We start from the raw sequence: 14,402 nt of genomic DNA, 5'->3' as shown, positions 1-14,402 counted from the left end.
AAGCAGATGTTAATATTGTACACCCCAGTATTTCTTTAGAAAGTCTTAATGGTGGTATAATATGGTTAATGGTATTTTTCAGCATGATTAAATCCTGAATACATTTACATTTTTAATTATTGTTGCCCCAAAAAAGCCTAAAATAACATACCCAAAAATAGTTATTTAACTCTTTGGAGTAGATGCAAAAGCTTGGTGTCTTTGTAAAGGTAACACTTTTAACTGAGCAGCCCAATTTGTTGTACTGGTAACCAGTTTTTAATTATTGAAATTAGAACACACAATATGCATTTTTTTTTTTCATTTGAGGCATTTTCTCTCTCATGCTGCTGCAGACTGATGCAAGGAGACACGTCTTTTCTATGATAGATTTAGATTTGAAGTCAGTAGCATAAACAATGTTGTATTCTGGACATCCAAACTGCGCCAAAATGGAGACGCTAACTTCAAAAGGCTGTAACTCCAGTTTACTATAGCGAGGGCTTTAATGAAAGGCCATTTCCAGAGAAATACAGATTCATTGTCATCGTGACTGAAATACAGTAGAGGAAGAATGCAATACAAAGATGCATGCTGAGCGTAGTAAACTCTAGTTTTATTGGCTACAAGCCGCATGTGCCACAACAGTGAATAAGACTGGCTCTGGAGAAACCTTAGATAAAGCGCAGTTGGTCAAAAGATGTGTCAATCAAAGGAGGAGGGCCTAGTCAACCATTTTGAAACAGGAGTCTTTAAAACAGAAGTCTCTGGTACAAAATAAGACACTTAGAAATCTGAGATATGTATGGTTAAGAGGTCAAAGAATCCTAAATTATATAAAACCTACACTACTTTTGATAAAGGTAACTAGAACGTTGAAGTTTTAAAATCTGCACTCACAGAGACCCCTTGCTGGTCCAGGTGACCTTAAGCAGCAGCTTATTTTCCTTGGGCAGAGGTGGACAAAGTGGTTAGAGCGGTGCACTTGTGTTCAGAGAAGGCTGCAGGTACCTGGTTCGATCCCCTGCAGATAGCCAGTATTGGTCCATGAGCAAGACCCTAAACCCCATATTGCTCCCTGAGTGCTATAAAATGCTGCTCACTGCTCCCTAAGGGATGGGTTATACGCAGAAGACTAATTTCATTGGAATGTACAATTGCAATGACCAATAAAGACGTCTCTCTCTCTTCGTTGTAGCTTACACTGGCTCTGTCTAAAATGAATGTCTGCATTAGCTGCAGGATTCTGAGCATTTTACTGATATTCTTCTTAGTGAGTATTACTCTATTTACAGTATTATTGCACTTTTCAGCAACCACAGCTAACTAAAACATGTTTATAAAGTTGACCGTCTAGTCATAAATTATTACCCAGAGGTACCGATTTACTTGTTTTCTTGAGAGGCTTTAAAAAACGTGGCTTAAGAAGGTAAAAGTGCCATGTTTGAGAGGAAAAACAGGGGGGGGTTTCAGCTCCTAAACATCAGCACGTCAAAACAGCCTGGGAGAAATCTTGCTCTAAAGGAGCTTTGTCAAATAAATTATTAAAACGCCTCGCAAACAACACTCATACCCCACACCTGCCAAGCACCATCTTTCTCTGTTTACATACAGTGCTGAAGTTTTTGTAGGTGCAGCTCTCCCCGCGAAACCGGCATTCCAGCAGCATTTCTTCCAGCTGGTGGCCGAGTCTACCCATCATCTCTGTGGTGTTAACAAGATAGTCAGGGGGTGGGGTGTAGTTCTGGAAGTCCAGCAGACCCAGGAGTGCCGGTTTGTGGCTTTCTTTCAGGATGGTCAAGCTGCTTTTTATCACAGTGTGGTTGTGGTACATGAGATCCATCCAATAGCCGCTGTGATACAAGTCGTCCTTCGTCATGTTGGACGCACGAAACACGTTCTTGTTGCAGAAAGTGACAGCCGGGAAGGACATGTTATGAGCCCAAACCATGTAGATCTTTGTGACAGCAGGGTAGGACATCAGATAGAAGATGCGGTTCCAGGACCAGGTGCAGAGAAGACTTATGCAAAGGAAGAAGGCCAGAGTCCAGATAAGCTGCTGTGGTTTCGACTTGTTTGGACAGAATATGAATTTCAAACCGTGGATTTTGGTCCTCCTGATGAAAGACACCGTGATCTCTTTGAGGGGTGTTTTCACCATGCTTGACTCTGCCTGTTGGACAGCGATCTCCTGGGCATCGTTCGGTTTGTGTGGCCCCAGGGCGATCGATTCAGACGTGGGTGCTCTAACCATAATTGCGAAGGCAAGTGCTTCGTGACCAAGCACAGTTTCTCAGCAGCCCCGAGCAGACCACAATTTACTCTCAGTGGCGTTCACAACCATCTGTCGTCATGTGTCAAAAACTCCAGGTAGTAGAAACCGAGGTCCGAATGCACAGCGGTTTGCCTGATAAAAAAAAAAAAAAAGAAGCGTGCTCCTTTTAGAAGGTAAATGTGATTCACATAAATAGATTCACTAATGATCAGTACAGCTGGAAAAACTCCGGCTGATAAAAATACTCAGCATAACTATCGCCAATCCTTGAACAGGAGATAGACAGGCTCGGTAATTGCAGATGTGTGCGACGACTTCACTCTCAGAGGTAATCACTTTGAGAATCCGGAGAGACCTACCTCTCTGCTGCTCAGATCTTTCACTCCTCCATGTCCCCGTCTCCAGTGACAGACAATACTCGCAGATTTCGGTTGTCTCTGTCTCGGTGCAGCAGCTGCCCAGAACTCAACTGCTTTTCTCCACACGTTGAAGAGATGCTTTTTAGCCTGTTGACTTGAAGCCGGCAGAAGGGAAAATAAACCTTGTTGCCCGCCCTTTTTACACATGCACACTCCTCACAGGCGAATGGGGAATGAGGTGGAGCCTCATGAAATTGTTTCCCTCCAGTGATGAAGTAGACCTCCAATGGTACAGAGAGGAGGAGGGTGGTGGTATCGATCACAGCAACATCTATCAAAAAGAAAATCTTCAAAAAGAAAAGCATGAAGTCTGAAATTCTTTGATGCTGAAGGATCTGCAGCTAGTTAATGGATCGATATATCTTTATAATTGATAAGAGAGGTGGGTAGTTGAGCAAGACTGCAGAACCCCTTATAAATTATGTCAAGAACATTTCTCGCATATGATTTTATAGTACGTTTTTCCACCTGAATAAATGATAATATAACAAACCGAAAGTGATTTGTACTCTTGTCCCGCTGCATGCATGTGTGGCTCTGGCTGATATTAAAAGTGTTTTTTCTCCATTTATGAAAGCCTGTAAAGATTCTGTCTGGCAGCAAGCTCAGATTCATACTTTTTAATTTTCTTTTCATTACGTTAGTGACATTTTTTTGGAAAAAAAGGGGAATTGTAAAAACAAACTGATATTGCTGCCATTAAAAAACACAGCTTGTTTTTTTTATAATTGAAAACTGTCGATAACATGTTTCCTTTTAAAAAAAAAAAAGTATAATTTGGACCTTTGTTTTGTGAGTAGTTGTTTTGAGGTAACTGAATGATGGAATGATGTGGAAATGTTTGTCATGTAGTTTGGACCATTTTTGCTGAAGCAGCAACAAGAGCTGATTTGTCAGTTCTTAAATCAAATAATGTTGAATAATTTAACATAAAAATCCTACTGAACACAATAACCAGCATAGAAAATTTGCTATAATCTAAAAGGAATACTAAATACTGTATATCCAATGCTAAGCTGTAATCCAGGGACTACACAATGACATAAACCCATAAAACCCAAATGTTGTGTTGTCATGCTTGTCTTTGTGTGTGTGTGTGTGTGTGTGTGTGTGTGCGTGCGCGCGTGCGTGCGTGGGAGAAATATCATTACGCATTATCTATAAGAACAGTTGTCCCTTGTGTACTGCACCATTTACAACTTAAAAGAAAAAATAAGTCAGAAAAATACTGCACACTGCATGAAACTGGGATTTGTCAGCTTTGGTACATTACTGACTAACAAGATTTACTCCACTCTAAAAATATTGGAACATTCCCTTACAGCATTAGAAAATATTTACATTTAAAATTTATTTTTTCTTAAAAAAAATACAAAAGGTTGCTTGATTAATTGCAGTCTATTTAAATTTCATTTTATTCAAACACACAAACATTAAACATTCTTCTTTGTTTTTGTCAAAAAGACAAATAATTGTCATTTCTATTATTATTATTATTTTCTAACAACATTTTGTTACACACAATCTCCACTAATTGCAGCTGTGTTCAGCCAACTGATTCCTGTGAAATATGAGTGATTGTGAAGCTCAATCAACTCAAAATAACTATTGTACCTCCTGCTGGTATTTATTGTAGTCACATAACGACATGTACTTAAAGAAAACTATGAACACATTATAGAAAATTACTATTAAAGATTGTTCCCCATTAGAAGCCATCAAAACTACAACATTTTAAAGACACAAAGCAGAAAATTCTGGGTAATCTTTTTTTCTCTGCGTAAAGGATATGATGGGAGTATAATCTGGAAAACATTATAACTAACTGACTAACAGTATTGACTTTAATTTGAAGTATTACAAAACTTAAATGTATACTGTGGTTAGATAAACCCCTGTTCCATGTTGGAAGAAAAGGATGTTGTATTCTTCACACAGAAAATGAACATCCACCGATAAGCATCAAGTCAAAAAGCCAGGAGCATTTTACACCAATGGAAGACATCGAGATTTTAAACTTCACACTTTTAAACTGCATGATTTTGCAGTTGCATGTGAAGAAGCGCAGGTGGTGGCCTTTTTAGACACCCTTAATGTGGACTTTCAGTTCACTGTGGGCGTGAAAAGAATATGTAAAAAAAATGGCAACAATAAGATTTTTTTTCTTATTATTGATTTATAAACATTCTTATTTCTTTCTCAGGTTGTTCATCCTTCTAGCTTGGGCATCTTTGAACAAATCAATTGTTTACTGTGCGTCTGCCGTTTGTTATTCTTGAATGTGATTTTTACTCTCCCAATAGCATACATGAAACTTGACATCCCTTCACGTCGCATTAGGACTGCACCATGTCATTAAAAAGCAGTGGGAATGTGAATAATTTGTAAGGTCGTGGAGAAGACTTCTGGGAGGCGTGCTTAGTGTTTTGTTCTCTGACTATTTGAGCATGCACAAAACTTCTGTGGTGAGATGATGGTGGTTCATTGTGTCAGCAGCATATCTGGGTTGTGAGTAGAGGAGAGTGGTAACAGCATTGGCAGTTCATCCACTATGTGTGTTCCAACTTCAACAATTAAGCTTGGAAGCACTGCATAGCTTTAAAGGGAAAATATTATGCAAAATACACTTTTTTAGCCCTTAAATACATTTTATTGTCTTTAGGAATGCACAAAAGTGCTCCCCACGAATAGGGTTCCAAGCTGGGAAACGCAAACATCTCCAAATTGTTCATATAGTTGCTGGGAAATTGAGAGAAGTTGAGACTTTTTAATGCAGTCCAAATGGAAAATGTAACCATCTCTGTCAAAGAGAAACCCTGGCTGAGGGAGGAGGAAGAAAAAGCTTGTAGGGTTTGTGATGACATTCTTTTATAAAAAAGAAAGATTTTTAGTATTATTTATAGTTCAGATACTCAATGTGATGAGCTCAAAGTGTTCAGTAAAACACACAAACAAAAAAAATAGATACTGATGCATGTGCATGATTCCCAATCAAAGACTCCAAGATTTGTTCATAGAACATTGTGCTAAGTCAAAATGGTTGCACAAATGGTACAGTTCGAAATGTGCTACATTTGTACTAAATAAATCCCTTCATTATCTAATGATATTTTCCACTTGCAATGTTCCCCCTAATCTTTCATGTGTCTGAGCATTCACTGGACCTCTGTGAGCAACATCAGATGTGCACACTGAGGCTACACCAGTATTACACTTGTCCAAAACCTGAGATTATAACAAGTTACATGGCTCACAAAAATAATCAAATTACAGCAATATTTTCTTAGTTTAGAAATAACTGTATAGTATGTTTTATGTCAGAGTGGGGGTCCTGCCAAAGAAGAACTGAGAGACGTGTGCGTCTTTCAGAGGTCAAATTTTATTGCAATTAAATTATTTACATTTTGTGCTATGAGATTTAGCACAAGCATGTGGTGCTGTGCAGCCTCTCAACAGTCAGTCCTCAGGCACGCTCTCATGATAACAAGAAACGTATAATAAGAGCTGCTTTTCAAAAACGGGGGTTGAACAAGAAGGCTGGTCAGAAACCAGCAGAAGCCATGTACTGCAAAGGACTCCAACTGCACTTGAAAAACGGCACTTACGATCTCAGATAAGCAGATCCCAAAAGCACAGCCACACAAAAAGCTGACATGCAGCAGCAGTAACAAAGACGCAAACTACTACCTGTCCAACCAGAAAGGTGCTCCAATCAGCCCCTGTCGCACAGAGTGGGACCGTGGAACACCATCTCAGCAGAACTGCAAAATGGTACAAAATAACTTGGTTTATTATTATTTTGTTTACGGTTCAGCTTGGATTTTGTTTTCTGTGCTGAATAGATATTTTTGTGTCTGTGCACGCTGAATCCAGATGCAGTGCACGATAGCGCATGTGCGCAGCTTTGAGGGAACAGTGGTCCAGGGTAAGGCTGAAAATTACGGTGGCGGTGCAGAAACCTCCCATTTACAGTCATATTCAACAAATCAGAATATGTCTTCCAATGGGGTTTGTTTGTCAGATTAAAAGTAAATTTAGAAAGCAACCTTTAAAAGGCTATTACTTTACATTAAGCTCTCATTTTTATATTAAAAATGTCTTTGATGTAATATTGTAATCTTAAATGTCATGTTTTCAGTAGCTCTAAGTGGAAACTCATAACTGACAGAGATCAAGGCTTCAATAATCTGTACAATGTGTTCACTTGGTGAACCGAGTTACTGAACTAAATTAACTTTTTAATAAAATTCTAACTTATTCAAAATGACTGGAAAGTTGCATGCTGTACAGCAGGTGTTATACCCAGGCCAGGAAAGCAGCAGGATATTTTTTCTTTGTGCAGCGGACTAAGATTACACAATGAGATCAGGTTTTTCATATTTGTAGCAATCTGGTGTCATGGAGACTACATGGGAGTCTTTACTATGTTTTGTAAAATAAATAAATAAATATATATTTGTTAAAACTGTCACTATGCCCTGATGGTAAAATATGAGACAGATATGCAGGTCTGCTGGTGGTTCCTAGAGTCTCTAAAAGTAGAATGGGAGGCAGATCCTTTAGCTATCAGGCTCCTCTCCTGTGGAACCAACTCCCAGTTTTGGTCCGTGAGGCAGACACCCTGTCTACTTTTAAGACTAATCTTAAAACTTTCCTTTTTGACAAAGCTTATAACTAGAGTGGCTTATGTTGCCCTGACCTACCTATGGGGATGTGCTTCTATGGGCTTAGGCTACTGGAGGACATCAGGATCTAATTTTCTCACTCTATAGAGTTCTACTGTTCTTCAATTATGCATTGTTTGTCATCATTTCTGCTTATAACTTTCTGTTCTCTCTCTTTTATCTTCATAGTAGGTACACCTGGTCTGGCGTTCTGTTAGCTGTGACATCATCCAGAGAAGACGGCTCACCCGCTATTACCATCTAATGTAGAACAGATTACTGGATCAATGTGTGCTTCTGTGCTTTTTTGTCTCTCTTGTTGTGTCTCTGCTCTGTCTTCTGTAACCCCCAGTCGGTCGAGGCAGATGACCGTTCACACTGAGCCCGGTTCTGCTGGAGGTTTTTTCTTCCCGTTAATGGGGAGTTTTTCTTTCCACTGTTGCTTCATGCTTGCTCAGTATGAGGGATTGCTGCAAAGTCATGGACAATGCAGACGACTCCCCCTGTGGCTCTACGCTTCTCCAGGAGTGAATGCTGCTCGTCGGGACTTTGATGCAATCAACTGGTTTTCTTATATAGGAACATTTTTGACCAATCTGTATAATCTGACCCAATCTGTATAATATTATTGATTTTGACTTTGTAAAGTGCCTCGAGATGACATGTTTCATGGATTGGTGCTATTTAAATAAAATTGAATTGAATATTTTGTCGGGGGGGGGGGGGGGGGGGATCAAGCTCTTCTGGCTCCTCTCAGAGGTCCTATTGCCATTTGCAGAAATACACCACTCCTCCTGGTCAGAAACCACAAATCAGAGCCAGGGAGAATGCCTCAATAGTGTACGCACTGCTAACAATCCTCCACCGCACAACATGTACTGTCGTCATTCAAGCTCAATATTGCTGGTTTGCTGCACCCGTGCTGCGAAATGGTGGAGAAACTGCCAATTTTTCGAGTGACACCTGCTCAGAAAACAAAGACAAGTGAACAGAAGACGACCGATGACAAAATGCAAACTACAAAAGAAAGGATTAGACTGTTCGCGGCAAGCTTCTCGATGGGAGTGAGGATTGTAGCACAGCAGAGAGCAAGGGGGAGGGAAGTAAGATGTGCTTGGTAAAACTTTCAGGACAAGTCAACGGTTTTCTTGGAACTCCCTACTGCAGCTTTAAGAGGACTTAACAATATGGAGGTCTTGCCATGAAAAATATTTATGCCTGCTTTATGATGCAAAATGTCTTCATTTATCTTAGTCTGAGATATTTGTTTGCTTTTTACTTGTATACCATCCAGACTCCTCAGGTCTGCAAATACAGGTCTTCAAATAATTCTAAAAATTCAGAAAAAAACCTCAAGCATCTGACTTACTTTTCTGCATCTTATTGTTCTCATTTCATCTTGTCTTTGCAATAATCATTGTAGCGGTCTTGATCGCTTTTACTTGCAATGACATTTTTAGCTTTAAATCTTATTTTAAAAATTCTGCTTTTATTAAGCCTTCTCCAATACCCGTCACACAGTTTTATGGTAAAGACAGCGCTTCCTTGATTTCCAAAAGTCATCCATAAGCAATAAGCGGGGTCTGTGTGTACTTGTGTGCATTTGTGGGGGAATCAGGTGGTGAAGGCCGATTGTTTGTGTTCACCTTGTGCTGCATATTCTGACTGATTGGTGTATATGGCACTTCCTAAAAAAACCTGTTTGTCAAAAAGTTCCTTTAAAAGTTATGACCCAGGCGTGCCAGTGACACAGGGGTCACACATACGGGCCATGTACGGAGGCCTTAGTCCTCAACGTGGCTGTCCCAGGTTCAACTCCAGGCTGTGGTCCTTTGTTGCATGTCTTCCCCATCTCTCAACCTCCCTTCCTACTTTCAATAAAAGGGCAACAAGTACCACAAAAAAAGAAATCCCCAATAATAATAAAAAAAATGCCATGACCGTACGTTTAGTTCTGCAATTATAGATAAAATAATGAATCAATAATAAAAGAGTAGCTCTTGTTTAACTTTTTTTCTTTGACCCAAGGTTGTGGTCACAGCTGTCTTTTAACATTAGGCCTAAACATTATCTGAACCATGGAAAGAAAAAAAAGGAGAAACTTTGGAAATGTTGTAAAGGTCTTTTCTCTGCAATGTCTTTACATTTTGCACTAAAGAAAACTAAAAAAAAAAAAAAAAAAATCAATTCCAACTGTTACTTTATGGGGTTGACAGAAAAGAGAGAACGTGTGTTTTTGCATAAACACATTTTTTAAAGCTACTGGTTAAACTTTAAAAAAAAATCTTTTTATCATAGAAAAATCCAGTCAATATTAAAAAAAAACAGTTTTTCGCACTAACAGCAGTACACAAGTACATGACTCTATTGTATGAGCTATAGTTGACTGCCTGCTTTCTCCTTCCTATTGACCATCTCCATGGATTTCCTCTATGGTAAGGTTCTCTGGACACATGTCAATAGATGTGAGGTGCATTTAGGAGGAAGTTAATTGCATGAGCTCTTTTCTCCCATTCAGGCTCAAAGAGGACGTGATGCAGGAGGCTCTTCATGCTCAGAGAATCGTCCCTCGTCAGCAGTTCAAACCAAAGTGTCTTTTCATTACGCCAGGCTCCAGAGGTTACTCACAGCCAATAAAGTACAATCATTTCCCCTCTTCTGAACACATGCTCTCAGTGTTCCTCAGCAGTTATCCAGTTCTGTACAAAAAAATGGCCAGATATAATATTTTGGAGCCAGAGAACCTATACCTAACGTAAAAATAATATAAGTATGAAACAAATAAATTAGAATCCGCATTTCCTTTGTTTGTAGATTAGTCATTTTAAACGATAGCTTTCAACACAAAAAGGCACTACCAAATATGGGTGATAACACTGTTTTTAACCACACCATCCAGAACACCATCATTGCTCATCGCAGTTCATAGAAACAGATTGTTTTCTTTACCAATAAAGACATTTCTAATGGAATAAGTTAAACAGGATATTTGGCTGGTCAGCACTCCTACTTTTCACCAAGAGCTCCTATGCAACAAATGCGGATGAGCTTCATGAAAGTAAGCCCACCGTAAACGATGTCTGTTGTACACAGTTTTTATCCCAGGAAGTAGCCTCGAACAGATGAAAAATCCAAAACTGAGGGAAGACGACACGACACAGTCAATGCCCAAGCAAGAGCAGATAGCTCTAGCTGTTAATAAACAGAGAACCCAGGGTGCCGTTTTTCAACTACAGTTTTTTTTTTTTAATTGGTTTTCATTTTGTATGTGTACTTTGTCAACAAATTGCCTGCCGATGTCTCCAGAACCTGTTATGCTTAAAATATTGAATCAGAATCAGTGCCCGTATTCAAAAAGATTGTCAGATTCCCCTGAGAGAGCTCCTATCTTAGCCTAAAGGTCTTAGCTTAAGAGTGATTCATATCACTGCTGAGAGTGACTCTTGAGTAAAGAAATTACAGAAAGGTGGAGCGGTCGACCCCACTGCTAGGTGTGACACTGTCTTTCAAGAGCTGTGATTGGTTGATAGTACAAGAAAAAAAACACACACACACACACACACAAATGTGCTCCTAGTAATCAAAGGGGAGAAATTAACTGATTAGACTGGATTCAGAAATGTTTCATGATGATAAAACTTAGCAAAATTGTCACACAGCATCAAAATGTTTGAACACACCTTATTTACACCCTTATTATTTTGATTAGCTTATTTATTTTTACTCGACACTCATTTTACTACTTCATCTATATTTGATATGAACGCGCACTCACCTGTCAGCATTTTACTGGGATTACCTGCCTGTATGAAGCGTTTGTATTAGACAAAATGACCGACATAAAATGGAGAAAAAAAAAGGTGAAGAAAACAATGGGACATCAGCTCTGCCCAGCGCACAGCTCGCAGCTCTGGGAGCAGAATACAGGAGTGTTGAAAGTTAAATTGGTCCTTGGATCACGCCGCAAATACACAAACTCTGAAGCGTATAGCCGCAGATCAATACATCCTTTTCCTCAGCGCTTCTTAGTGCTTTCACGCACCAGTGAGAAGCGCTCCGTGCAGCAATCAAAACTGAGGAGATGGCATGACACAAGCGGACTTCTAGACAGCCATTTAGGCTACTTACATCAACATGTACAATACAGAAAATACTTTCTCACCTCCTTTATACATATTCTCTGTACATTTCTCCACTTTTTATTCATGATTATTTCCTATTATTTATTTATGCTCCTCAGTAAAATTATGTTACTATAGCCTTTAACCCGTCAAGGTGCTAAAACTAATTAATTTCCCTCTAAGGCAATGACAAAGTTTATATTATCATATTAATGGTTACAGAAATTTATGTGCTCATTTCCTCCACTGTTGAGGTGGTGGATCAGACCAAACAACTCTCTCTGTTTAAAAGGATCTTCCCTGCTTAAGACACTCTCAGGCTTGCTAAAAGTCCTCACTACTCCTAACACTTTAGGCACTTTCTTAAGGCCTAAGATGCTTTGTGAATAACCTTTATCTTAACAAGGTAAAATTCTGAGAAAAATCATACAATATGGGAAACTTTAAGATTTTTCCTAAAATGACGTCACTAAGAGCTACTTTTAGTCTTGGGATTCTTTGTGAATATGAGCACAGCTTTATTGGCCAAGTTTGAACACCCAGGTAAGCTATTTTATCTCAGTTTCACATGCAGACATTGAAATATTAATTAGCTTTTAGAGGTGATGCAGGTATGAAAAATATATTTACACAGAAAAAGATCTAAATGTTTCTCCTGCATGTTTATCCACAATAACAAGCAGCAATTGCTTCTTTTTTTTCACACATTCTGAGCCAAATTAGCATGTTTCATTGGCGCTATTGTGTTTCATTGGAGCTATTGCATAATTTTAAAACTACTGTAGCTTCCCTTCCAGCCACTGCATTTGCAGTATTAGCTTGAAGCAATCATTTTGGAACAAACATCTAGCTGTAGGTGGATTTAAACAGCATTAGTGAAGTTACAGGAGGTGTCCTGGGAAAAAGATTTGGACAGCTACATTATAGTAGTGCAGTTAAGCCTTAAATTATAACTCAGCACGATGTAAAGGAATAAGCCTACCCGCAGACACATTTTGAAAGATGCCACCCGAGTGGCAGTTCCAAGAGACACGGATGATCTGTGGCGGTCAGGACGAGGGAAAGTAACCTGTTCAAACATGGAGTGACCAGGCCAACATCCGGTGGTTTTGCCATGGAACTGTCATTTGGGCTGGAGGATTTTTTCTGTTCTGCACATTTTCAGTATGGACCTGCTCCCATTGAATCCGTTGTGGAAAAGGAGGGACATTCTACAGAACTTTCCGAACTTATTGGGCAAAGCAACACCTATTTCCCGCCTACCAAAGGTTGGTTTTAGCCAATCAAAGTATCAAATGAAAATGTTGTAAGCAGCAGGTGCCCTGAGAAACAACAAGTTATGCTGGTCAAGGTACTTCTTGCTGTTCTTTCAAAGAAGAAATCGTGGATTCTGACCAAACAGATGTGATAGCAGCAGATACATGTGCATCTTCCTGCACTGCCATGTTTGTTGTGGCTCAGCTGTGGGCTTGGCAGCTCTTGCTTTCATTGCTGCTACATGGCCCGCCTTAAACCATAATACTGCATAATACACCATAAATCTGTTTGGGACAGAACAGTTGAGACAGGAGTGGGCTAAGATGGATTCTCGTGTGTTTGTGAACAAACAAATACAGCGATAATTCAGCTTGCATGCAAGTTTAGGATTTTTCATCCTCCAAACTCTTTGCTATGGTGATGAAAACTTGTACCGTTTGAACCAATGGGAAAATTCAACTGTAATAGCCCCCTTTGAACCCTAAGATGACAACACTAAGATGGTTTTAAGACAAATATTAAAGAACTCAACAAGTTAACATAAAAATGTAAAACATTGTAGAGTAAAGTTAAAGTAGCATCCTTAGGTCCAATTTATACAGCTTATCTGCAAAAAAACAATTAATTTTGGGGTTAATTACACTTTAACAAGTAAAACTAATTATGTGTAGGAAAAAGAGGCTGTTACTATTACTACATGGTTTGGTTTGAAATAGTTGTTGGGAGAAAAGGCTATTGAAAAGAATGTAGTCTCATTAGAATCTGACTTGTATTAGACATTTAATTTATAACACAATTTTTATCCTGTGATTCACTTTTTTTCTTTTTTCCTTACTGTAAATTTACAGTAAGGAAAAAAAAATCACATATAATTGCGCTAGATAAAAATTCAGTGTTATGAATTTAATGTCTAAAAGAAGTTGGATTCAAATGAGACTGTATTTCTTCCATATGATGTCTGTACCCTATTCCATCAGTGCTGGAGGAGAAATTACATCAACCTGAGTTAATGGAATACTAGTTTTCTGAATTACATTTTTTGTTACAAGCTATAATTCCCCATTGCCGTAAATTACAGACAGACTGGACTCGCCAGAGAGCTTTTAAGTATTTTGGTAAGTTCAATATTTTAAACATGTTCTCAGACAATGTTTATCTAGACTTCCTCCTCCTCACTGGTTGAGTCGTCATAGCTAACCCTGCATCGTATGAACTCAAATTCAAGGTGGATACTTAGTGGCCATTTAGGAGGAGTAGCTTTTGCTGTGTTGAGCAATGGTTCCTCAGTTCCATGCAATTTCCATATTTCAAACACAATGTCATAAATTTTCAGACACTTCAGCTGCCTAATGCTTTTTTTTTTTTTTGGGGGGGGGGGGGGGGGTTGTGTGACACTTTCACATATTTTTAATTTTTTGGACCCGGGAATGAATACAGCTATTATGAGCAATTTGGCAATACCTAATCGATACAAAAGCCGTAAAACTTTAGAAATAAAGCCGTAAAACTTTAGAAATATACTGTTTGAGCCAGGGTGTTTGAATGAAAGTAAAGATGACAATTTGAGATTTAAAATACCATAACTAATAGTTTTACCTTTTTTAATCTGGACTGGCTTTGAAAAGTTAAGCGACAGTTACTTTCAATATTGCCACCGGACATCTGTAGCTGTCCAAGGTTAATGTAC

General features: G+C 38.9%; 1 protein-coding gene across 4 annotated transcripts in view; it reads right to left on the bottom strand.

Moving 5' to 3' along the window:
• asic1c (acid-sensing (proton-gated) ion channel 1c) overlaps positions 1–14,402 on the bottom strand; it is a 149,835-nt gene that overhangs the window by 30,985 nt on the left and 104,448 nt on the right. For 2 of the 4 annotated variants that reach the window (XM_012876274.3, XM_012876281.3), the window contains exons 1-2: positions 2,614–2,702; positions 1,592–2,386 (exon numbers count right to left, since the gene is read on the bottom strand). The exons of the other annotated variants lie outside the window; for them this stretch is intronic. In XM_012876274.3, coding sequence (XP_012731728.2) covers positions 1,592–2,233 — 642 coding nt within the window. In that variant the 5' untranslated portion in view covers positions 2,234–2,386; positions 2,614–2,702. Of the gene's footprint in view, positions 1–1,591; positions 2,387–2,613; positions 2,703–14,402 lie in introns of those variants that run through there. 4 annotated transcript variants of the gene reach the window in all.

Source organism: Fundulus heteroclitus, chromosome 6 (assembly GCF_011125445.2).
Source record: "Fundulus heteroclitus isolate FHET01 chromosome 6, MU-UCD_Fhet_4.1, whole genome shotgun sequence".
NCBI lineage: Eukaryota > Metazoa > Chordata > Actinopteri > Cyprinodontiformes > Fundulidae > Fundulus > Fundulus heteroclitus.
This window is presented reverse-complemented; position numbering and strand designations above follow the sequence as displayed.